The 27,143-nt window shown below is 37.8% G+C and overlaps 1 protein-coding gene across 1 annotated transcript in view; it reads left to right on the forward strand.

Annotated features, from left to right (window-relative positions):
* The first annotated feature begins 225 nt into the window (after positions 1 to 225).
* LOC135083710 (uncharacterized) overlaps positions 226 to 27,143 on the forward strand; it is a 51,371-nt gene continuing 24,453 nt past the window's right edge. The window contains exons 1-2 of the mRNA XM_063978423.1: positions 226 to 491; positions 13,162 to 13,455. Of these exons, the coding sequence (XP_063834493.1) occupies positions 13,211 to 13,455 (245 nt within the window). The 5' untranslated portion in view covers positions 226 to 491; positions 13,162 to 13,210. The remainder of the gene's footprint in view (positions 492 to 13,161; positions 13,456 to 27,143) is intronic.

Consider the following 27,143-nt stretch of genomic DNA (forward strand, 5'->3'; position numbering starts at 1 on the left):
AGTAAACCAACGATTTTGATTATTTTATTAATGTGATAATACTTTAAGTGTAATTAATTGGATGAACCTTTTATGTTTTTGCACGGCTAAAACGCTGCTTCCTCAAATATCATTTGGCAATTTCCTCATAGCTGTCAAAAATCGTAATCACCGCTCATCCACGCATAGCGCCGTCCGTGAGCTTTCACGCGCGAGCGCCTCGCGCAGGCGCGCACACCACGCCTCGTGCCCACGCTTGGCGCTCGTCTGTCTTGTCTCTGACCGGTAACGCGTTCCAAATCCGAACTCGCGTAAACTTTTTCGAACGCATTCGAATTTTTAAAACGGAATAAAAAAACTGTTGACGTTTCATGACGTGTTTTTTTTAAGTTTGGCAGTGTAATAACTTTTTGGTGGTGACGATATTTGAATAAAAGTGCGGTGTTGAGGATTGTTGACTGATTTGTGTATGTGAAGTGCTATTGTTTTGGATTTGTTTTGGAGGCGCACTGGTGAGTTAATGGCTATGTTATTTAATTTTAAAGTATTTACAGAGGTGTAATACTTGTCCAACTGTGCCTTACACCTGCAATTCCGAAAAGAAAGAAAATTCTGAACTTCAAAAGACATTTACACGTCACAGCGCTGGACCCATATCAGATCGAAAGCACTTCTAGCATAATCTATGCCAGATTTCAGACTGATCTTTCTCAAGCTCTACAAAATTTAAAGTTCATGCGTCATGACATGACCCAAAAGGATGAATTTCATGATTGTTTCAGAGGTCTATTGGAGGGTAGTAGAGTATTTTGTTTTACTGAAAAAGATGTCAATAATTGTTACAGTCGTGAATTTTGTTATTTACCTGAATGCCATTACTTAGCAGTTTCTATACGACTTTGCTTAGAAAGTCCAAGAAAACTCGAAATATCCATTTGTAGAGTCAAAGAAGACGCCTTTGTATTGATCTGTCTCGATTTTAAGTTCGAATCCTGTGACATGTACAATTGTACATACATTGGTAAAATGCATAGGTCACGACTGACGGTGTATTTCAGAAACTCCTGTCCTGACATTTTGTATTTCAGGAAGTCCTGGTGAAAAACAGAATTCAGGCAGGAGTTTCAATTATATGAAAAACCCTGAAGGATGCCTAGAAGCATTTTCAGTCACCCAGATTGTTAGCAGGCAATATTCTGATAGGAATGAAATTCCTATGGTGTAGAGGTGAAGAAGTGGATTCCCTATAACCCGACCAGGAATCAGTTTGTTACCTGTTAGGTAACAGATTCGCCTCTTATGCCCGTTTTCACCTTCAATCCCTAATTTTTAACTGACCCCTATGGTAACATATAACAGGAATTTTGTTTTCAGAAGGGTCACTTAAAATTTAGGAATTGACACTTAAAATTTAGGAATTGATTGTGAAAATGTACCAGGAGACGCCCCAACGCCACAATAAGGAAATGGCATATTGTCTGTACTCTTAATGCAGATACAAGAAACTTGCGCCTACCTTATACATATACATCTATAGTATATCTCAGAGAAATGCATATACTCGCAAAACGAGTGTGTCTGGTCAAGGTGAAATGTGGCGATTGTCCGGCTTCGGGGAAAACGACAGGGAAAGTAAGGGGAAACGCATGTGTATAAATACCGCTGACTTACTTGTACTGAAAGCCTGTTGTGTTGGTATGAGTGAATATGGGAAGGAATGAAAAGTTACATGTGCATATACTTACTAAGCGTTAAGAATAATGTGCTGCGCAGTTTCATCTTAGGGGACTAAGGGCTACAATAACTGGCGGCTTCGTATCGATGGCCCCGGAGGACACTGTTGGGTTGTAGTGGGTAGGCCCCGCCCTCCCGGCGGGGAGAGTCCCACATAACCCACTGACTGACTGTCCCCATCAGCCAGTGGGCATGCGCAAATCATTTCCCGATTCATTCCCAAAAAAAGGGGATTTAGCTGGCTAATATTCTAATTGTAAGTTTAGATGACGTTACGTCATGCCCCGCTGAAAATCAGTTTCAAGACAAGCCCTGGCGGTCTTGATGTACGCTGAGCGGGTGCCTTTTTGTCAGAGGGGCACAAGCAGTTAATTGTCCACTTGTTTATTTCTCTCTGTTTTAATCTATGTCTTACCTGCTTGTATACCTTTCTTGCAAATAAATAAAAAGTTTTCTATTCTATTCATGCTAAACATATGAATACCTACTAAGTTGCAATATATGCTACATATTACGCAGTCTAATGTGCTGTTGACTGTACTATGGCTAATTGACAAGACACATGGCCTGAGCAACCGGTGAACCTGAGTATTTGAGAGAGACGTAATTCAATACTTGTCTAGCAGTAGGTACCCCAAAATAGGTGTCATTTTTTCAATAGTTAAGCCCCTAAATAAACCCCAAAATTAACGGATCATCTAAGAACCCGGTTTAAATCAAAAGAAAGTTGCATAATAACATGATTTTGGACTAGATAAAAATAATCTTTCTTTCATAAGTGGACCCCATAAGGCTAAATCCCGACCGTTACAAATGAGCACCAGCCAACAACATTAACGGCAAATTACCGCGGTGTGATGTGACAAAATCGCACTGACTCGGCACAAATGGCAGTGACGAGTGATCTGCGACCCGTTACGCGTCTGTCGCGGCTCATTACGTTATGGACCTACATTGCAATTTGGCGAAGTTTCATTACATATATATTTATATGAAAAACTCTATGTATCATATGCTATCTGAATATCTACATGTATCATATGCTTGTGTTATGAGTGGGCTCACCACAATAGTCGAGCGGCGGTGGGATTCGAACCCGCGTTCCTCGGATCTAGAGTCGGCCACTCCGACCCCTTCACCGTTCGGCTATCGTGGCTTCAAAATCATCTTCCATCAAATCATATGCCTGGAGATATTTCGAAGCATTCAAAACCAAGATGATACAAAATTCGCGATACTAAATTGGCATTGTAGGAATCTGTACCAATCTTCAGAGATCTTCTGATGTCTTCTGGCGTCCACTATTATCGTGTTTATCCTGTTGCTGTGTGGTGGACTTCATAAGTCACTAAAGATCGATATTTACACAAACATAAAAATACAGAATCACAATACAATAATTAATTAGTACTTATTGCTTTTTGGACAGGTTAATTCAAGCCCACAATGTCCTAACTAAACTAGGAACACTCAGCTCATAGCAGGACTGTCGATCAGGAAGTCCGGAAGATCGAATCGAAAGAGTTCAACTCTGTATTCACTTGACGAAGAAAGGATGGCATCGGTAACATACAGAATTGGTATTTCTTCCTTTGAACTTGAGTTGAAACCGATATTGGCACGTGAAAGGCCAGCATTTTTTAAATACACATTTTTTGTACAATCTGTACAGCGATTATTCAAAATGAAACATAATCGCACAGAAGATGACTATAGGTACACTGTCCCGTTAATGGCTACCGTAACGGTGTTCCGATTTTGGGCGACACTGCGACCGCGCTGTATCTATGATCTGATTCTTCTCATCCATAATCCAATATTTTGTTCGTTTTAGCCAAATGACGTCCACTGCTGGACAAAGGCCTCCCCCAAGGTTTTCCATATTTTTTTCGTGTTTTTCGATTTCGATAATTGTGTGTTAGACGTGAAATTAAAAGTAACAACTTGATTAAAAAGTTAACGACTTGTTCGATTTGAGTAAATTGATAGGCTCCGATAACCAAATTATTGAAATATCCACTCGTGGTTATTAATTTGGGATTGGAAGTAAAATATTACAGGTAAATTATAAAAATATAAGGGAGGGATTAACCAGACTATGGTTATGTAGAGTCCGTGAGATGCGCACGCGTCGGTGACCGATCGCCTTTCAGGTGTTGTGGGTTCGAATCTTCGAGTTTGGTACAATGTAACATTCAAAGAAGTTTCGTAAATTGAAGACGTAGGGAAATGAAATGAAATAGTGTTACTACTGCCTCTAGCGTAGTTTTTTAGTCAAAACTTTATAATGATTAATTTAAAACTAGCGATATTTAATAAACATTAACGTATCAGTTATGTTTAACTGCCTTGAAAATTGCTCATATTAGTCAAGTTAAATTAGAACATCTATAAATGGCTGTATAATTTGATGTTTTCAAGAAAAATAATACATTTTCACGCGCGTATTTAAAATTGACGCGTAAAATCTTATGATGATTCCTCAACATTAACTTGCAGTTTAAGTATAAGTATGATTGCTCCAATAATCGCAGCGTGTAACTCCCGATCACGACGGCTCGCGCCGACGCCTGGTTTACATTGGACGATTTGTCACACCAGCTCGCTCGGGTTAGTAGTTAGGTGAAGCACAACTTGCAGAAATTGTTGTCACCATCGTGTTCACACCTCCGTAGATTATTAATAGTAGTGCTTTCAAAACGTAGCTCTAGAGTTAAATTTTCAGACGATAAAGTTGATTATAAACTGATTAGTAATATACATACATGGAAAGGGATGATCAAGCTGTGACAATGCTGTTAACATTGTTGTTAAGGTAAACGACTTAGCTGAGTTGCACCTCCTAACTTTAACCGTAGCTATAACGATAACCAGTGCTTTTTGTATGGAGTTTGACAGATTTGTGACGTTTGTTAAAGTTAAAGTAAGATGGTACAACCCAGCTTTTGGTAAGATGGTGGTAGCTGGTCAGGTGGACTAAACTGTACCTGGCAATCAAACCGAATAGAAAAATCTGCCCCCATTGGGGATCAAACCCAGGATCTCTGGGTCTGAAGCAGATGGTTTATCTAAATACTAATAGGTATCTATATTACAGAAAAAATGTTATCTTCCCATTTGTTTTTTATGCCTTTAAGTTTGTAAGAGGCGAAAATAGTGATTAAGTAGATGATGTAAGTAATTCTACTATACGTAGTAGATAAAAGTATGAAGGCAAAGTTTAAGAGCCATTTCACAAAAATATTCCGCGCGAATTTAGGTAAAAGCTGTCAACGCAACGTCAAAAGAGTAAAAAGAACGCTGAAATGGACAAAAAAATCTTGAGCCGTGACCGTATTAAGACTTGATTTAAGTTATTAATTTTAAGGTAGAATGAGGTATTCAAACTTGATTAATTAATTTAAAGTTTATTAAGTCTTTTATATTTCGATTCATAATGAAACACGAATAGGTATAATATGTAAAATATATATTAAGTACAAAATAAAGACAGTCACATAGTGAAAAATAAATCTGCCCCCTTACAGCTCCATCATCGGACCCTGGATACGAATAATGAAACACGAATAGGTATAATATGTAAAATATATTAAGTAGGTACAAAATAAAGACAGTCACAAAGTGAAAAAAAAAATCTGCCCCCTTACAGCTCCATCATCGGACCCTGGATACGAAATATTCGTCAAGGCGAATCACACAAGCCCAAACTCCATATGGTTCTATTGTTTTGTTACGGAGGTGGCCATTGCATCTCCTCCAGATCCATTATCAGACAGAGCTAAGAAATAAATAAATAAATATTATTATAAGTAAACAAATAACTAAAATAATTCATCTTACTATCTTACTTTTTACTAGTCTTACTAATATTATAAATACGAAAGTTTGTGTGGATGTCTGGATGTTTGTTACACTTTCACGCAAAAACTACTGAACAGATTTTGATGAAACTTTACAGTACAGTACAGCAGTACTAGGCAGTCTGTGTTCAACTATCACTCGGGTCGGACGTTCCTATCGCAAGACCTTTGGTTCACTCAGTTCCGATACGACTCTAGTGCTGTGTGTAATTATTTTCGTTAATACACTGAGTTTATTAATTTCTACGAGTGGATTTCATTTTGGCTGAGACCTACGCCATGAACCCTGAACCAGAAGACCCTGTCGCCAGCGACAGCGACGCTCATCCATCCCTGGAGTCGACCAGAATAACAATGTATAGGCTATAATTTATGACGATCTTTGACAAACTAAATTTCAAGCGGGTGAAGCCGCGGGCAATACTACATATTTCATACTAGCTTTTTTCCCGCGACTTCTTCTGCGATGAAGTGGAAAATGGTTCTAATAGAATTAAAATATTCTAAGAAAATTAATTTTGTTAAATGATTATAATAATATTTTTTGATATAAAATCTACACATCATTATGTTTAAATATTTGAATACTTACAAAATTATGAGATCTTTCTAAAACAAAATTAAAACACTACACCTGCCGCAGATTTCTTTGTAAACAATGTTTTTTGTTTTTCCTTCAGGTGCTAAAATCACCAGGCTATTGTGTGCGCATACTCTGGAGTATTCCACATACAACTGGTCGTCGGAGAAGCATAGATTTCCATTAAGTCTACTCCCGCTACCATATGGAACTCCGCTAAAACTCGTGAGGGCGCCAACACTTGCTTTTGTATCGAAAATTAGTATGAGCAGCTGCGCACGCGGTTGCCCGTTGCAGGCTCTATGCAACCACACTATTTTAAACCGTGGTCCCTAAGCATGAGATGGGAAACTGCACTCTCTTGAATTCTCTTGAATTTGATGGTGTTAGGGGAATCCTAGGAATGAATACAGACTTTCCAATGGAATCTCCTCATCAATATTGCGAAATTGCGAGTTGCAATGCAATGTTACGTTTTCACTTGTTATTTTATTGTAATCTGACCTTGATTTTTCAAACACGTGTCATAATAAAAAAAAAAAATTTAAATCAAAAGTACTAAGGAATATTTCATTGATATCAACTTAGAAACAAGCACAGATCACAGAAACTAAAGGGAAATGTGACAAGGGACAATTTGGAACATATTGCTTGTGAAAGCAATGATGACAGTAGCGACGTCATTATGTAAACAGTTTATATTGCTTGCATAGTACTAAAGATTATTCGAACGTTGAATACTGATACCGCAATGGATAATGAGCACATAATTTGATTTCTTTGTGTGTGTGAATTTCTAATACGACACTGAGTTTCGAACTCAGCGCGTTACTTAGCATCTCTCTATATTTCTATGGAACCAAGTTATCTCCAAAATAACATTCCACACCTTTTTAACCTAGTCAGGTAATAATTTTAATAAAATACGAAGCACGTCATCTATCAATAGGATATTATGTATATTTTAGAAGTTAATAAATTATGCATAAAATATAAACACTTTAGAAGTTTAGTTAAATCGTAGAATTTCTGAAAAACAAGTACTAAAATCGTACTGAAGAAAAAAGTATTAACATGTTATCTAATTTATTTATTAAACGTCGAATTTTATCAAAGATTTTGGACTAAAGTTTTTGAAAATATTTTATAGCCTACATAGAAAAAAATTAGGATTCTAAATCGTGAAAGAAATTTTTTTCGGAGCCTATTGCCTCCAAACAAACAAACTAACAATTAAATCTTTCCTCTTTTATTAGTATAGATTTAACAACAAAACAAAACGCTTCTTTTTCTTCTTCACGAAACAAAACTCAAAGCGGATAAATAAATAAACAAATCTTTGGACAATTTCACAGCGCCATCTAGTCCAAAAGTAGGCAACCAATATGCTTGTGTTAAGGGTGCTATCATAATGGATATACTTTTTTATAATTTATTAATTAAATTAAATACATGGTACCTACATATTATACATAGTTACACCCAGATCCGTCAAAGAAATTAAAATTCATCATTTCAATTTCTGCTCGGCCGGCCGACTCGAAACAGCCTCTCGGCATAGTATCAAATGTATTTGGTCGCCGTACAAATCACCGCTTTACGACACGAACGCACGTAAACGTCACGGCGGGAAAAATGACACAGGTCCTGCCTTGACGGGCGCTCGCGCCATACTAATCGATGTAGGCTTGCGCATTGTAATTTATACTGATATTCACATCAATATTTTGACAAAGTGGTTACTAATATTTAAACAATAACTGTAGAAATTAATTCTACAATGAATATTCTTTATTTTGGGATACTTTTATTGCAGTTTATGCTGTGTTTTTAAACCAAAAACCACGATCAAAATGTGACGTTAATCTTCAAATTTGCCAAATTATTTTTAGATTTTACTCAATAATGGTAATGAAATTCAAGAATCTATTTCATTAATGGACTACAAGAATTTATTTCCGATGATTACTATATATTTTTAAGCTTATTATATGAGCATAAATAATAGATACAGGACTTTGAAAATGAGTCTGCGGCAATTTTTTCGTAAAATGGTTGTGGGAGATGGGGCACTGTGAATTAAGCAAAAGAGTTTTAGTAAATCCGTTTCATTAATGGTCAACAACAAGGATTGACCTATCTTTCGCAGTTATTAAATAATCTCTGGGTGTTGCTTAAGATAGTAATTCATGCTTCCAAAATCTTAGAAATTCGCACGAAAATGTAAAATGGCTCTTAATGTGCTGGGAAAACAAAAGAACAACGATCATTTTTCCGAAGGTTACATCCCATAATCATAATAGTCAGCCCTGCGGAGATTCATTCATCATTGCAATAATTACAGTACTATTACTGTTTAGTGATTACCGGGCGGTTTGAGTTGCGAGCGAAGAGCGGATTGTTAAAAATGTTATTCCTTCGGCTCACGGGTTTCTCTAAATCATTTGATTTCAACCCTGACTGGAAAACATAATTAAGCTGGGTCGCACCATCTTACTTCAACTTTAACCAACGTCAAAAATCTGTCATACTCCATACAAAAACACCGGTTATCTTTATAGTTATAGTTACAGTTCAAGTAAGGTGGTGTAACTCAGTTTTAGTTTTTCCTTATTTATTTATTTGAACACCAACAAGGTTACATTGAGGCTTCACAAAAGTAGTAGTTTTTCCTTATGGGAAATTTTTGACAAGCATGTTGGAATATCGATCCAACACCTCAAAAATTTAACTTTGTTAAATTGCTTAGCCTCCATAACCCGTCTGGACAGCATGGGTAGTGAAGACCAAATCCTCTATCTGTTAAATTAGAGAGATGATGATGATGATGAACATATCAGGAACAAGATCAAGAGAAATTTTATAAACTAATAAATATATTTATGCTGCCACCTTCGGCCTGATCATCACTTTCCATCAGGTAGGTATGATTCAAATAAAAAAGTTCCACATTTAGGCCGGGTTACTCCATCTTACTTTTACTTCAAAACGTCAAAGATTTGTCAAACTCCATACAAAAAGCACCGGCTTTTATAGTTACGGTTAAAGTTAGGTGGTGCAACTCAGCCTTAATATTGTGCAATCATCTAAAATACTGCAGAGTTTGGACTATGCCGACTCTCTCTTGCCTTGCACCAAAGCACAATACCTACCACCTGTCCGCGGTCATTAGCAAAGGTTCTTGAACCGCGGTGACACTGAGTCACGGCCGCCAATCTAAACTGTACTGATGTAGACTCAAACAATTGAAGCTGGTAAAAATAGCTAACGAACTGTACTTTGTGGTCAAATTTTTTGTTAATTAATTTCGAGGGAACTGTATTGATTATTTTACCAATAACTTCCAACCTAATTGTATTCGGTACTAGCTTTCCGCCAGCGGCTTCGCCCGCGTGAGAAAAACGAACATAAAAAAAAGAATTGGTAAAAATGGTCCAGGCATTGTTGAGTTATGCGCTTACCAACACATTTTGCGATTCATTTTTATATTATAGAAGATTAATGGCAGTTTACTAAAATTGAAAAAAAAAACCAAAGCTTGCATAACTTAGAGTTGTCGCTCGGAAAGCGAAAGCTATATTTGAGATGTGTACAAGTGCCTTGTACAATGCCTAAGTACTGAATAAATAATTTGATTTGATTTGAAAGGTCGTGGGTGTGATCTCCACCTGAGGCAGTCGATACTTCAAAGTTTTTAAATTATGTTACGGTTGTTTAAAATTTAATCCGTAAAGAACTTTCGTTCGTTCGTTCGTCCGTTTCAGCCAAATGACGTCCACTGCTGGACAAAGGCCTCCTCCAAGGTTTTCCACAATGCACGGTCCTGCGCTGCCCGCATCTAGGCTCTTCCCGCGACCTTTACGAGATCGTCGGTCCACCTAGTAGGAGGCCTGCCCACGCTACGTGAACGTCAGAATGGCGGGTGTATGATCACAGAAATGAATAAAATAAATATGATTAATTAATACCTGAGGTGTACCTTGGTGTACCTTTAGTTATTTATTTTGTACTTCCCTAAGACGGGAACAATTACGATTACAAAATGAGCCGCCAACCTGATATCAGGTTGGCGGGTGTATGCTGAAATTGGACGAAACAGGTAAGTTATGGTATTCTAATATTTATCATTATTTAGTACCTGAGATGTACCTCACAAATATATTAATACGAACCAAATGCGACGAATAATTAACGAGAAAATCGATACAAAAAATTTGATATCCACCATTTTCTTGATGGCCACCATTTTTTATAAGAAGTTAGAAAGTTGATACTGACACAGATAATACATACCGTAGTATTTTTAAAGTCTGTTTTTTATGACACGCACACTTGTGAATTTGCCAATACCATTAATATGCTAAAATCAAAAAGTATTGATAGCAGCGCCCTCCTGTAAATGTCATAAATAAGGTTGTCCAACGTGGCAACAATGGGAACTAATAATCGGGACATCGTCTTCTTCTTCTAATTTTATTCTCTTCTTCTTTTCGTCTAAAGTCCGATTTTTAATTCGACGGAATTCTGACAGCTGTCATTTTTTGACAATTCAGATGTAATAAGCCTTTTTTGCTTTGAATTAATCTATCTAATATCTAATATATAAAAGAAAGTCGTGTTAGTTACTCCACTTATAACTCAAGAACGGCTGAACCGATTTAGCTGAAAATTGTCAGGGAGGTAGTTTAGAGCCAGGAGAAGGACATAGGATACTTTTTATCCCGTTCGAAATTAAAAAAAAGTCTGCTTATTTATTGCCATTAAGGCGGAACAAAGTTCGCCGGGTCAGCTAGTAATAAATAATATGAAATGAAATTTCATCAAGTACAACTTTTAAGAATGAACTATTGTTTGTTTTGTGAATTCAATGTTCACTAATTATTATGTACATTTTAGAGACTAAACGTGTTTTTAACACAGAAAAACGACATATTAACATAAACGAAAATGTATTAATCATCAGTCATCATTATCGTCATCTTAATCAACTTGGATTATAAAATTGGCATCTTGTTAAATTGACTATTTTATGAAGCTAAATTTTATTAACAAAAGGATTTTCATAAAAAAGGTTTGTAACCCATGGATTATTGGCCAGGGAGTCCAGTAATAGAAAAATAATTTCCCAATTTTTTTTTTAACTTCAAAAATATGATAATAAAAATTCAAATGACCATTTTGAAAGGATCTGTACATTTTTAAGCCTTAGTTTTTGTTAACTACTTCGATAGCTTATCCGAATATGAGTTCCCCAGTGTCGTCCAGGCACAACACAATCAACAAAACACAGAAACAATCGAACAGGTACCTTGTCTGCCGCCGCGCTGCTGGTAGGTACTCTGTAGGACGCCGCCGGCCGGTAGTTAGGGCTTCGCCCGGTGTCTTCGGTGGTTCACTTGAGTCACTAACTTCAAGCAAAGTACGGTGGAGGCCTCACACACAAAACATTTCCAAAAAGTCACCAAATTTCACATTTCCGTTGGAGCACACAATAAACGTGGCACTCGCGATGCCGGCCCAAACGCGAGAGAGCGCGTTGCGTAGTTTTCGTTCGTTTGCCGTCGTGGAGCGCGGCGCTGCTGTAGTCGCGCGCGCTCGCCGTGTAAGTTTTGGCGGGACGGAGTTGGCGGCAGATTTAAATAGGTCCCGCGCAATCGTACCGTGCTCATTGAAAGCATGTGTGCCTGAACAGTTTTTCAAGTGGAACCTTAAATTCAAGAAAGGATTATTTTTTAATTTGTGAAAATACTCTCCATTCTTAGTGGGAATGTTTTAATGTTGACAACACTTCTGAAATGTCAAAATTCCGTCGAATTAAAAATCAGAGTATAGTAGCAAATTAATGGTATTGGCAAATTTACAAGTGTGCGTGTCATAAAAACAGACTTTAAAAATTCTACGGTATGTATTATCTGTGTCGGTATCAACTTTCTAACATCTTATAAAAAATGGTGGCCATCAAGAAAATGGTGGATATCAAATTTTTCGTATCGATTTTCTCGTTAATTATTCGTCGCATTCGGTTCGTATTAATATATTTGTGAGGTACATCTCAGGTACTAAATAATGATAAATATTAGAATACCATAACTTACCTGTTTCGTCCAATTTCAGCATACACCCGCCAACCTGATATCAGGTTGGCGGCTCATTTTGTAATCGTAATTGTTCCCGTCTTAGGGAAGTACAAAATAAATAACTAAAGGTACACCAAGGTACACCTCAGGTATTAATTAATCATATTCATTTTATTCATTTATGTGATCATACACCCGCCATTCTGACGTTCACCACGCTACGACTTCCAGCCCGCGGTCGCCACTCGAGAACTTTTCTGCCCCAACGGCCGTTGTACAATCGTTGTAATTAAAGAACTTTAATAACTACTTATAATTGCCACGGAATTACATCAATAATTATTTGGGCAAAAGTTGCTAGTTTTGGTGTATAGATCTGTCACATATTTTCGATAGAGCTTACGGGACTATTCCCACCTCTCTTTCCCACCGCTGCAACTCCTGTGTAGCCAGGAACTACAGGTTAACCGTCAATAAAAACCCAACCAGTGAACGTCAAGTTTTTCCCGGGGAAAGTTAAACTGTCATTGGACCCGCAACGAAATTAATCTGAAGAACATAGGAGGAGTTCGAAGTTAAGGTTCGACTTCCCTCCGTTGCAAAGCGGATGACAGGTGATAGAGAGGTGATAAAGCCTGGTCCGTGAGCACGTAGAATCCCGTCCAATGACTCCAAGCTGCCCATCCTTGTCGCTCGCACGTAATTATGTTGCTGTCGCGCTCGCACACTCACTGCGGGCGCGCGTCGCACAGTCGCGACAGCAATATAATTACGCGCGAGCGATAAGGATGGGTAGCTTGGGGTCATTGGACGGGATTCTACGTGCTCACGGACCAGGCTTTAGAAGAGCCTGTCAGCGATACACATAGGCAAAAGATGTGACTCTATCTTTACAAGTTCGTTATATCTTATTCTATCCTCTCCTCCACAGACGCTGTAAAGTCCCTACCCCAAATACGATGGGCTAGCGCCACACCAAGATGAACGAGAGCCGAGAGCGGATCCGCCGCGAGAGAGAGCGGGAGAAGAACACCTACACGTCGCCTCGTCTCGCTCTGCGGCGCGTGCTTCTTTTAGCAGAAGGCAGACAGTTTAGGGAAGCGGCCGCCATCTTGGCGAGGCTTGGACCTGGCGTGCTGCAGACGGTGGCTACGGAGTTACCAGCGGATTTGCTGGTCGAAGCGTTGCCGCATTCCGCTCATCTACTCGAGACGCTGTTGAATAGGTGAGTGAATTGCAGGGAAATTGCAATGAGGTGGTGGGATTTAAACTTATGCATTTTTAGGTTTAAAAACAAAGAACATTGTAAATACTCTTGTGCTATTCTAGGCTCGGCTCGATTTCAATTGCGTTAACATTGCAACGTTTATAATGAAGTTGGTTTTGATGGTACAAAATTTATGGTCTAATAAAATATGTAAAGGAAGTCAAGTTAAGTAATTAGTTGTGTAATACAAAACACATCAACGAGTAATAATGTATATGTTGCATTGCAAATGTATCTCTAAACGCTGTTTAGTAATATAATACACAGCAATGATTACTACTTTGTTAGACAGATCTAAACTAACAGTTAAATCTCTCAGAAACATCGATTCGTTCCAAACATTGTTTACATGCGCTACTTATCAGCGACTCGATACTTCTCGATTCTCTCGATGAGTAATCACAAAGCAATAATTATGCACAACAATCGATCGACGTAAGCGATCGTTTCACACCCCAGCTCATTTCCAGGGCTGCATTGAGTGCAACTGTCTTGATATTATAGAGATTGCCGTCACAGTAAAATGATGAAGCAGTGTACTACTTTGGTCATACGAGTATTAAACTTCACTAATAGCTTAAACTGACTACCAACTTCCTTAAAGGATAGTTCGTTCTTTCGTTCGTTCGTTTTAGCCGAAAGACGTCCACTGCTGGACAAAGGCCTCCCCCAAGGATTTTCACAAAGACCGGTCCTGCGCCGCTCGCATCCAGGCACCTCCCGCGACCCTCACCAGATCATCGGTCCACCTAGTGGGAGGCCTGCCCACGCTACGTCTTTCGGCTCGTGGTCGCCACTCAAGAACTTTCTTGCCCTAGCGGCCATGAGCTCTAAGAGCTATGTGCCCCGCCCAAAGGATAGTGTGATTCTAAAAAACTTAATTAAAATTTCCAATCAACAGCAGCTGCAATTAAAATTTGATCAGTTGCTATTGAGGTATAAATGCTGCTACGATTTATAATTTACAATTTTTTTTACACTTTCTTGCATAAGACGGTAGACGAAGGCCACGAAATTTCAAAAATGCACATAACTTTTCTGTGTTTTTATATTTTCTAGCTACACAAGACTTGCAGTTGCAGGAATAATCCCCTTAGCAAATGACCAATATTCGTAATTGAATTACGTTTAAAAAGGCATTACTATAACTTTTGACTGTGCCTTATCACCGAGAGGAATGCATACAAGTCCTTGGTCACCAGAGACGGGCGATGTAGAGCGAGGCGCACACGAGAGCATGCAGGAAAACCTTCATTTGCATGCATCACTAAAAGTCTGCTGGTCACAAAAGACTTACAGCAGCATGATAGACTTAGTAGACGAGGATCACCCAATATTACCATTTACAATTGCATTACTACATAGCTTTTGATTGTGCCTTGTCATCTAGAGCCTTGGTTCCCAAACTTATTTGAGACGCGCCCCCTTTCGACCCTACAAAAATTCCGCCCCCCCTCCTCCTCCAGTCAAGATTATTTAATGGTCGTATCGAGCAGTCTGGAATGCATTCTCTCAGTGGTCGTAGTTTTTTTGTACTTAAATACACAGATGGCCCGCGCCCCCCTTTAAAAGTCTTCCCCCCACTTTGAGAACCAATGGTCTAGAGGAATGCCTGCACCAAGTCCTTGGTCACCAGAGACGGGTGATGTAGAGCGAGGCGCGCACGAGAGCATGCAGGAAAACATTAATTTGCATCGCGAGATATTGATTACTGACTGACTTTGTTGTCTATTGAGTTGAGCTAATTTGATTTACCTACCTATGTTGTTTTGCTTGCCTATTTAGGGGGCGTCCATTAATTACGTGAGACAATTTTGACAATTTTTCAACCCTCCCGCCCTCCTTGGTGAGATTTGGTGGGATTTTTCCAGACCACCTCCCCCTTCCCACAATCTCACGTGAGATTTTATAAAATACATATTTTCAATGTAAAAGGATGTAACATAAAAAAAACGTTTCTTCTAATTTACTTATTGTTTAGACGGTATACAATAAAAAAATTAAATAATTTATCATTATCATCATAAAATATATTTATTTTTTTAATATAAAATAACCCAGTTTTCTCGCAATTTGACCCTTTTTCTTCCTGAAAAAAATTACGTGATATTTGTCGAGACCCCCTCTCTCCCCTACGTGAGATTTGGTGAGGTTTTTCTTGAACCCCTCCCCACCCCTAAATGTCTTACGTAATTAATGGACGCCCCCTTACCTATGGGTTATAGCTGAAGTTCAGTTTATCTTCTTAATCGGGCACTCTTGTCAGATTGGGGTAATTTCATCTGCGAGGGTAGTTCTTCTGGCGATGTGCTTCCATTTCTGACGGTTAGAGGCGTCGCGAGTACACTGGACCATGGTGGACTCAGTGGCCTTTGTGATGGCGTCTATCCAGCGGGTTGGCGATCGACCGCGTGCTCTCTTGCCTTCAACCTGGCTCTGAACCACCAGTCTCTCCATCGAGTTCTCATTTCTAGAGTAGACGTGACCAAAGAACTTCAGTATTTGTAGTTGCACAGTTGCCGATAGTCTGTTTTTAATACGAAGTTCAGTTCAGGTGTTCAGTTTATATTGATTTGCAATGTGGAGAGCCTATCGTTTGGTAATCGAGTAGATACATCTATTGGAAATAGTACCATTTCAACAACTTAATAGTTTAAAAAAAAAATGGCTGAATTAAGACATGTAGTGATTGATTTCATAGATCGTCCGCACGATTAAAATATTAATGCTGGGGTAATTAAACTGAAATAATTTAATAAATTAACAATAAATTGCTAAAAATAAACCACTAGACGAAAATATGCAATAAATTACATGAGAAACTCGTGACTGATAATATTTTTTTCTTGACATTTAGAAGAATTTTATAAATAAATGTGACATGAGTGAGTAATACTATAAATTGGGTTTAAATTATGTATATCTCGACATGTTAATGCTAAATAACGTAGTTATGAAATTATCTCCAACTAACGTGGTCTTCTTTCACTTCTGTATAAGAATGTATAATTTTAATGTGTAGTTTTCATTCGCCAGTATTTTTTTAGTAGCTTTGTAATCAATACATTTTCAGTCAATGAGGGTTTTCGCGTATGAAAAGTCCGCCAGATGGCAATACGTGGACGCGAGGTCCAAATGCTGCATGATTGGTTATTTTGACATGACATTGACAGATATGTCAAAATCCACCAATCACGCAGCAGTCAGACCCCACATCCACGTCCCGTCATCTAGCGGATCTTTCATATGCGAAAACTCATTGGGTTCGCCGCTTGATGACATCATGGTTCATACACAATCTATGGTGGAGTCGAATTTGACAGCTCTTAAAAAGTACGTCAATTGACTAGTTTGTCCCCTACCCTTTTGCATCTCGGCATGTCCTTTAAGCGCATTTTCTATGCACCTTGAAGTGGGTTGCGCAGAACAAACATGCGTGCGCGCATATGCGGTAGAAAACGCCGCCACATGATCTGCTCGCCGGCATCCGACACCATTGTTCCACTTACCACTGGGTTATTATGACCATGTTGTATGCATACAGGGTGTCTTTCATCTTAAACGACTTCAATGTCAGAACAGAGAAGCTCTTGGTTTGCATTTTGGAGTCTTGGAAAGTGATCAGGCCGAAAGGGGGAGCGAGCTTACAACTTAATTACTTATTTCTTCTCTTCTTTTGAAAATCATGAAGCTACAGTGATTTATTGGGCTGATATTTAAAGCTTAGCTGTCTATTTAAATTCCAGTAAAATGAAATTGTTTTCATTTATTTTTTATAAGTAGGCTCTTAAAGAGCACATTTATACGTCCCACACGTGAGTTTCGTTTGCTAATTTTACCTTTATCTAAGTAGATCATGATGTGTTTAGCTAATAGTTTAGAATAAACTTGATATGTTTAAAAGAAAGTGCTTTAATTAATATTTATTAATCGCTCCAAATACCTTAGTCATGCGAAATGAACACCCTGTATTAAAAGTAGACCATTTGATCCTTCCTTCCAATCGAATGCAACAACTTTCTTTTCAAGATTGTCATATAATTTCAAAGCACAAAGCAAAACTGAAACGTGACAGGCCTAGGTAGGATGCGCGCCGCGATAAGGTTTTATCGCGTCTTTTTTCGATATTACGCGATAAACTCATACGTTTGTCGTCTAAATTCGTCGATAAGATTTTATCACGGCGCGCGTCCTAGCCCGGCTGTGGTGGTTATTTGGATCCTGTTAGGGATAAGTGTAAAAACGAAACACTATGTCAAAAGTATTATACCTACCATTTATAATTAAGTAAATACGAGTAGGGGAGCTATATCGAAAAGAGGAATATTATTAATTTATTTTCTTTAAATGGAAAAGTGTTTCAAAGAGTCCGATAATAAATCATACATCCACAGTTGTAACAATTTTCAATCAATTTCTGATTAATTTAAAACACAATCTACGGCTACATAAAGTTAAAATTGGATCGATTGATACTAATATTAATCTCGCTAGAGGGCGCGTTTGTTATTACCCCGATTGAATGCCATTGACATGGTTGCAAGTTGTCGTGCAAGTGTGAATTCCTGGCGCGTTTTATCGCTAACGATCCTGAGTGAAAACTGCGAAGGCCGCTCTGACGTCCTATAAATATCAACTTAATGACATGTTGCTATAGTGCAGGAAGGCTGTGGTAGACTCATCACAAAGCACTGCAGCGGCGCGGCGCTTTAAAATATTAAAAATCTTAATCAACAGTTGTCAACATTTCAGACGGTTAATTGTACAATTGTACATACATTAATTATTGAAATAAACTGTGATTGAAGCTATATAATAATCAATAATTTGCTAATATTATAAAGCTGAAGACTTGTGTTGGATAGCCCATTTATCGAGGAAGGCTTTAGGCGATTTTACATCACCCTACAGCCAATAGTGGCGGAGCAGTAAAGAAAAGTGTTGCGAAAACGGGAAATATTATTCAAACTATTTTTACGCGTACGAAGTCGCGGTGCTCAGTTATTTAAGAAAAGTTTTTTATAACTATAAAATAATACTTTATGTGACTCATTTCTGCTTAGCTGAAATAAATTGGCATTTAGTTTGCCTCCTGTTTTATAGGCAATTAAGTTATATGTATAGACGCTCCCATGGTATCTTACGGCATTTTATGTGTTTTTTAAATAGAGTAAGAAATATAGCAGCCATGTTTATTCATCTTAGAAAGATTTACGATCAGAAAACATGATAATAATATAAGGAAACCTACTTCCTTCCCATATTCTATGAAACCACTATGATTATACTGAACTAATGCAAAACAGCTTTTATCGCGCTAAAATTAAAAGCTATCTATGTGCATGATTAAATTTGTCGATTTTAATGAATTATGATCTTTATTGGAAACTAGCGGCCAGCCCCGGCTTTGCATTAGTAGATAAAAGTATTTAACAACGAATTTTAAAATTATAAATAGTTTTTTTATGATTAACATGGCAGGTTTGACCGCAATCGCACCTGGTGTTAAGTGAGATGCAGTCTAGGATGGTACATACATATATTATCTGCCCTGTAAGTGTCTATTCACTCTCGCCTTGAAAAGGCCTTGAAATTGTCTATGTTTCCAGAAAATAATTAGAATTATGATGGTGAAAGGATTTGCCAATTCGTTCCAGTAGTTTTGGAGCCTATTCAATACAAACATACAAAAATACTCATCTTTTCTCTTTATAATATTAGTTAGTTTGATGACATAAAATTTTAACGAGCGATTCCCAATCTTATCGCGTTTAATACGCGGACTGGTATGAATATTATAAAGCATATGTGGCCAGGCGATTAAGTTTCTTATTGGTATGATTATAAGGTTACGGGGTTCAAAGAAAGCGCGTGAGGGATGAACAGGTTTGCGGCACTTTCTCGCATGATTTACGTGCGCGCGCGCCTACGGGTCAGGTGGTGTATTTATGAGAAACCTGTGGTTTTTGATTTTATGCTGTCAGCTTAATGATGATGACTTTGTTTTTGGTATAACAATGTTATTTTTACATTGGGGGAGGCCTATGTTCAGCAATGGGCGTCCTATGGCTGAGATGATGATGATGAAGATTATGTTATTTTATGAGGCAATTGTAACAGTCAAGGAGTCCAAACCAAGGAATAGATATATGTCAATTTGCTAATATGCAGTTAAGTCCTGTTAAGTTTGTCATACAAATGACATATACCACAAGCTCTACCATGCTACTTTTGTACCGTACTTAATAGGCACATATTTTTATTTTATTTTATATTTATTTATTCAGGAAACCACAGTTCTCTATAATATTACAAACAGGGATTCTTATAATATAATTCTTACAGCCGAAAACACCTACATTACGTTTTTAATTAAATTATAAGTAAGTAGCTATGTTTTGAATGCGATATGTTGTAGGACATCGATTTAAGCATCGACCTATAAAGAACAGAGTAATTTGGATTTTTGCATTTCTAATGCTAAAGAAGAATAACCTGCTATGGACGTACCCAGTTATAGCTCATAACTGGGTACGTCCATAGCAGGTTCACCAATATCTCCATAGATCAGTCGGTGAGAGTAGTTACCCAGACGCAAATGGTTCAAGTTCCAAGGCATTTTTCAAGAGAAAATCTTGTACTCTCACAGTCACTGTAGAGCCCGTCACATAAATAAAAATAAAAGTAAAATATCCAAAAGTGCATCATCACTGCATTACCTAACACTTCCCAAGGCGTGGTTCAGAGGTCGCTCGCGTGTCGAGTGTTAACAAACGACGATCATAATAACATGGCTGACGATCTGTTACGTGAACGTTACTTAAAAGCTATTGTTGAGTGATGATGATGTAGCTTTGGGTGTTTATTTTATGTATGTAACGTATGCGTCTCAACATGGTGTACTGGTTGTTTACTGCTTCGGGTCCTATGTAGGCCAGAGCTGTTAAAAATATTTAGCCGACTTGAGAACCTCATACTTTTTGAAGTCGGTTAAAAATCAGCGTAATAAACTCATTCACTTCTTCTTCTTCTTATCGTGTCGACAACAAACCTATACAGTGTCAGCCCAAAACTCCGCCACAAGATTGGCGTTGTCAGCAGCATTAATTAAATCCTGCTGGGTGTAATTGTTCGGGCACTCAGGGCACGACATCATGTGCTTCATCAACTGGGGATTCTCATTCTCTCATTCACTGATTTTACTTTATTATAAGTGTTTGTAAAAGCTCACCAGAGTATTCGCCAGTGTTAATAAGTGGCGAGCATTAATCTTCTTCTTTTCGTGTCGACAACAAACCTATACAGTGTCAGCCCAAAACTCCGCCACAAGATTGGCGTTGTCAGCAGCATTAATTAAATCCTGCTGGGTGTAATTGCTCGGGCACTCAGGGCACGACATCATGTGCTTCATCAACTGGGGATTCTCATTCTCTCATTCACTGATTTTACTTTATTATAAGTGTTTGTAAAAGCTCACCAGAGTATTCGCCAGTGTTAATAAGTGGCGAGCATTAATCTTCTTCTTTTCGTGTCGACAACAAACCTATACAGTGTCAGCCCAAAACTCCGCCACAAGATTGGCGTTGTCAGCAGCATTAATTAAATCCTGCTGCGTGTAATTGCTCGGGCACTCAGGGCACGACATCATGTGCTTCATCGACTGGGGATTCTCATTCTCTCATTCACTGATGTTACTTTATTATAAGTCTGTTTGTAAAAGCTCACCAGACTATTCGCTAGTCTAGTATTAATTAGTGGCGAGGATTAATTTTATATTGACGTAGGCATTAAGAATAAATAACGCATTTCAAAATGCTTATTTTCATAAGAAGCACAGTTTTTGATTAATTACAAACACGTGACATAAAAGTAATTATCATCTATAAAATTGAAAGGTCACTGATTTACTGACTCACTCATCACGAAATCTCAGAAACTACAAGTGCTTGGAGTCTCAAATTTTGCATGGGGGTCCTTTTAGAATGTAGGTTCTCACTAAGAACGGATTTTACGAAACCCTTAGGGGTGCCTAAGGGGATAAAACGGGATCCACGCGTACGAAGTCACGGGCTGTCTATAGTAGTATATCTATAGTATTCTATGAGACAGATAAATCCATTTGCAAATGATTTATCGTGAGATGATCTTCGAGAATGCACATCACCACGAGAAAGTGGAATGCATAAGAACAATCTTAATCTATTCGCTCGTAATCGATTAGATCGCAGCGAATATTCAACATACTAATCGATTCCGAAAGTAGTAATGACAATATCGTCTACACTCTGCGTGGTATCAGTTTGAAAGTTGGATTCTCGAGACATCCGTGACTATTTTTGACGCATTCGGATTCTATTGCATATACGAAATTGCACAAAGTATACAAATGCGTTTATAATTATACCAAAGATGGACAACACTGAAAAATCCCACATTATGACATTTACAGGAGGGCGCTACTAATAAATACTGGGTTATAAGTTTAGATTTTTGCCACCTGACGTTTCAGAATCGTTCGACTTTAACAAGTGTGCTCTTTCATGTTCCCAACAATCCTAACATTTGGTGTAATGAAAAAACAACAACATTCTGAGCGTAATGCTTTAGTAAGAAGACTTTAAAACTTTCTTGCTTAAAAGTACATTTTGTATGTGAATTATTCCGGTGATGGGAGTACCTTTTAAGAGATCACTGAGTTTTATAGATTTTCCATTCATAAGGAAGCGACTTACAGTTAATTAATGAAACAAACCTTCGTATTCATAATTTCCGAAATTAATATCCGAGGATCAAGCTCAGTAGCGTATAAAATGAAAAACTCTAAACCACTTGGACACTCAACGACGTCGACTCATAAATGTCTAACTACCGTAGTTGGTTGCTAATAAATTCACCATCCATATTTCATGCTTAGCATGTGTACAACGAGAATAATCTTCGCATTAATCTCGAGATGATCGCGAGTGCCGGGGAAAGCGCGTGTAACCGGCCATTGCTAATATCAATCTACCTGCATCGTTAATTAAATCAGATACGCAAATCTGTGTTTTTTTACTATGTCCGACGTTGAAATGTACAATTAAGTGAATAATGGATATGAAGCTTAATCATTTTTTAAGCCGAAAATAAACTTGTTGCTACTTTATGAGCTATTTCTAAGGCTGAGTTGTACCACCTAACTTTAACGGTAACTATGACATTAACCGGTGCTTTTTGTATGGAGTTTGACAGATATTTGACGTTTGTCAAAGTTAAAGTAAGATGGTGCAACCCGCCCTAAATGTTTCTACTTTATGTGTTTGAATATTCATAACTTTTAGTGGCGTGTGCGCGAGTTATCTCGGATCTCGAATAAAAAAGATGTTTGCTAATTAATTAATATGAATAGAGCACGAACTAATAACTCTAACAAAAGTTAGCATACTGGACATTATATTTAGGTTATTTTGGAAACAAATGAAAGTGAATTATAGTTTATTAAGACAGAGGAAAGTAAATAATATGCATGCTATCGATGGTCTACCTACTGCTCAAAAACTGTGTTTCTGTTACCCATTTTATGAATTGATGATTGATGAAATGATTATGAACTCACGAGGTTCTGGGTTAATGCCCCGGTGGTGCACACAAATAAAGTAAAATTCAAGTTTTCATGTTCACAATCGGTAATACCTATGAAACGTTGATGTCGTAGCTATTAACCTGTCACAATAAAATGCTTTAGCCCTGACTTGACTTCTTAAAATTGCTTTCATGAACGAGCAAAGGCGTTCACCCGCACTGCCTCAGTTACCGTCATCGATTTCTCTCACGCGAGTCATTTGTTTTTAACTCCACTCCAAGTGGCCAGTGCTAATGCCATAAATTATACAGATTATAAAATAATTACTGTATGCATTGCGTTTGACAGTTTGTGAAGACGTCACGGAGAGCTGTGAGGGAATAGCGTGCAAGCGAATGAACGAAAACGAATGGGACGATGATATTTGTGAAGACAGTAAAAGTGATTATAAATTAATAGTTGAAGTAACTTTTAACTGTTGAAACAGAAAAAGCAAACGTAAAGAAGTGACCCCTATGGTAGCACATAACAGGCATTTTGTTTTCATAGGGATCACTTAAAAATTAAGGATTGATGGTGAAAACGGGCATTAGTCCAATCACTAGACTACGGATCGCATAACTATAATTTTTCGGCTATTAGCTGAAAAAAGCCAGCTGAATTCTGCCAGAAAAACTTCAAACCAAATATCCATTACTTACAATTGCATCTATTACGAATCTGACAAAAACTGTTACAAAAACTGTAGCATTTTGGAAACGGAATTTCTTATTTTAATATAGACATAGATAACTAATATCTGCTATTGCCCAAATGAGTGAAAGGTCCACAAAAACATTGGATGTAACAGATCCGCGGCCAAATTGCAGGGCGTCGCTAGAACACCTCCAAATTACGCTTAATGGAGATTGCATGCGGTCAGCGGTCATTCAGTTTGGTATTTGGGCGTCCTGTTGAGTCATAATCTAACATCATTCAATGTATCGTCATTTGGTAGCCGCCCCGTTTACTTCGATACACGTGTACACTCAGAAGAATAGATCCAAGTTCGTTCGTATCAACTAAATGACGTGCAAATTCAAATAAGTTTATTCAGTACATAGGCCCTTTGTAGGGCACTTACACAGATACACACGTCCCAAATATAGCTTGCCCTACCACCACTTCGGGACAACATATGGGCTGGTGCTGAGAAGAAGTGGCGGAAGAAACTCAGTCCACTGCTGGACAAAGGCCTCCCAAGTATTTCCACAATGACCGGTCCATGCCTGCATGATTAACTTAAACATAGACTGTGCTTGCGTCTGATCGAGTTTTTATGCGTCTCGTTTCAGAATACGACCTTCGAGAGCTAGGGTTCGAGTCTCACGTGGTAAATAAAGTAACAAAAGGTTTGTTTGTGTTGGTTTTCACTTGAACCCATCAATTTTAGCCCTCTCGTAGCATAGTGGCTGCAAATATCTAATGTGATGAGCACGGTCATTCATAGCAGATTTTTTGAACGTTTGTATTTACGTCTCAGTAAGCAAGCTACATCATCATCATCATCATTTCAGTCACAGGACGTCCACTGCTGAACATAGGCCTGAATGACTTCCACATCGAACGGTTGGTAGCGGCATACATCCAGCGCCTTCCTGCAATCGCGCGGATTAGCAAGCTGAAGTGCCAATGGGCAGGGCACGTAGTACGCAGAACTGACGGCCGATGGGGCAGCAAGCAAGCTACGCTTAGATGTTATAGGAACAGTTTATCAAGCAAATGTCAATGTTTCATAACCTCCGTGAGTTTGCAAATGTACCTTTCGATAATGATGAATAATGACATAACTGGAAACTACGTTCTCTAAAGAACTTTTTCAATATTGACAAAACACATCTTCGCACTTGCGTCCGCTTCCTGCATTACATGCCACTAAATACTTACATAATGTGCACTAACACATAATATATTACGTGGTATGAACACGACAACATAAGTGTTGTGTACACACCTCAAATTTAATTTAATTTGCCCTAATAGGTGGTATTAAAGAATTTGAACTGTAGCTATTAACCCATTAGAGGTCAAACACAAAGTACTAATATATTTCAAATTTTTTCTTTATTTTCATATTGAAATCAGAGCAAAAAAACACAAAATACAAGAAAATTCTGAAAAAAAGTTGTTTTCATGAAATTACAGGGGTGTACTCAATTGGGTACAATGACCTCCTAGGTATGCAAATTTTCAAAATGCGCCTTTTCGACAAAAAGTGTTTAAAGGGACTTCTTACACTGCCAACGCACTGTTAAATGACAGAGAACATACCCCAGCTCTTTTTCAGTTTTGATGGGATATTTTCCAACTCCATTTTGAAGAAAAGCCATCAACTATTGGTACAGCCGGACGCATTTTCTTTGTTTATTTAGCATATCTTTTCATCTAGTGACCAGTAAAGTATAGTACATAGTCTAGGTAGCTTGTGGTACTCAGATAGTACCAAAACCGCTAAATAGGGCTTTATAGGAATCCCAAGTATATTGTGTTGATTGGATACTGATATGATTATAGCCAATAGAAATATCATAATGATAATGAGAAGCATCGTAGTTATCTATTGGATATAATAATATTATTATAGTCAGTTTTTTTTTTCAAATACTGTGCAAGTTTGAGGCCCTTCAGCTCTTCACAAAATATAGGAAACTTATCACCACAGACTTCGGAAGTATCTACAGCGATTGAAGAATTATGACTTTTGATTGGGTGCGGATTTGTGGGAACCTATCGTCTTCTTTTTCACGCCAGCGGTTCATTATCACTGGCGTCCTATAAACTGCCTTTGCTGCCACTATCCCTTCTGTTCATAAATACCCTTTAGTACGTCTTTCGGTATGAAAAACGTCGCCATATCCTCTTTTTCAGTCAACGCACTTGTATCAGGTGGTATAATTATTAGCCAAAATACATTCATCGTCATAACTATCCTGTAAAACGGCTCCAATAATGTCTTCAAGTCCCTTTTAGCTCTTTTGAGCTGTAAAATGTTGCGAAAGAGCAAAAAATAAATACAGTTTTTTTACTTACGCATGTTGTCATTGTACCCAACCGAGTACAGTAACTTTTATATGACCCTAGTTTTATTTGAGATGTAAATATTATGTTATATTGTGCTTTATAACCTACCCTGATATGTATTTTAAAGTAATTAAATAAAAAAAAGAACTTGTGAGCAGTAATTGTTATGAAAAAATCAAAAAATAAACACCTACCCCCACTATGTTTCAGTGACACAACTTCAACTGATACTTTTTATCAAAAAAAGTCCCACTACCCGCGTTATTGTTGTCAATATACTTTAATAGTATTATGATGAAGTAAAATAACAAGTCTACCCATGTTAATTTTGTGAGATTTGCAATTGACACGTAAAAATATAGCTGTACCCATTTGAGTACAGTGACCTCTAATGGGTTAAGGTGATAAACATTAGCACGAAATAGGCTAAACGCTTTGAACGCGTTTCAATTAAAGATTTGATATAAAAATTACAGGTATTACGTTCAATTACATGTAATTGAATTATATCATGAAAGCATGCCCCTCTATCATTATTAAATCGATTTAATGATGACACGTATTAAAAAATATTTTTTTTTATAAATGTGTGATAATTCATCAGGGTTTGTTTAAGAATATTGGGGCGTTTGAATTGATATCAATTTTATAGTTATTTTTTGAAATTTAAAATAACTTTTGAAAATAATAACTTATTCATACATAACAGTCATAAGCAACATTTTATACTTTTAGTTTAGTGGTCCAGTGACTATGCAACAACAAGTTAACATTATTTTATCTTCGGAGAATTCAACGTTTCAACGTATCTTAACATAGTTAATTTTACACGCACAGTCATAAAAATGTTAAGAAACTTGTCACATAAAACTCTCTACATTCAAGTTATTTACACTCAAAAGTGTGAACTTATGGTCGAGTCGAAGAAGCAGGTATGCCCAAAAACTGGATTTCGGAGAAAGTGTCCCGACCGGTCGCTCTCCCGACACTCCGTCTGGGACGTGGGTGACGGTGCAACATTGTT

Source organism: Ostrinia nubilalis, chromosome 24, assembly GCF_963855985.1.
Source record: "Ostrinia nubilalis chromosome 24, ilOstNubi1.1, whole genome shotgun sequence".
NCBI lineage: Eukaryota > Metazoa > Arthropoda > Insecta > Lepidoptera > Crambidae > Ostrinia > Ostrinia nubilalis.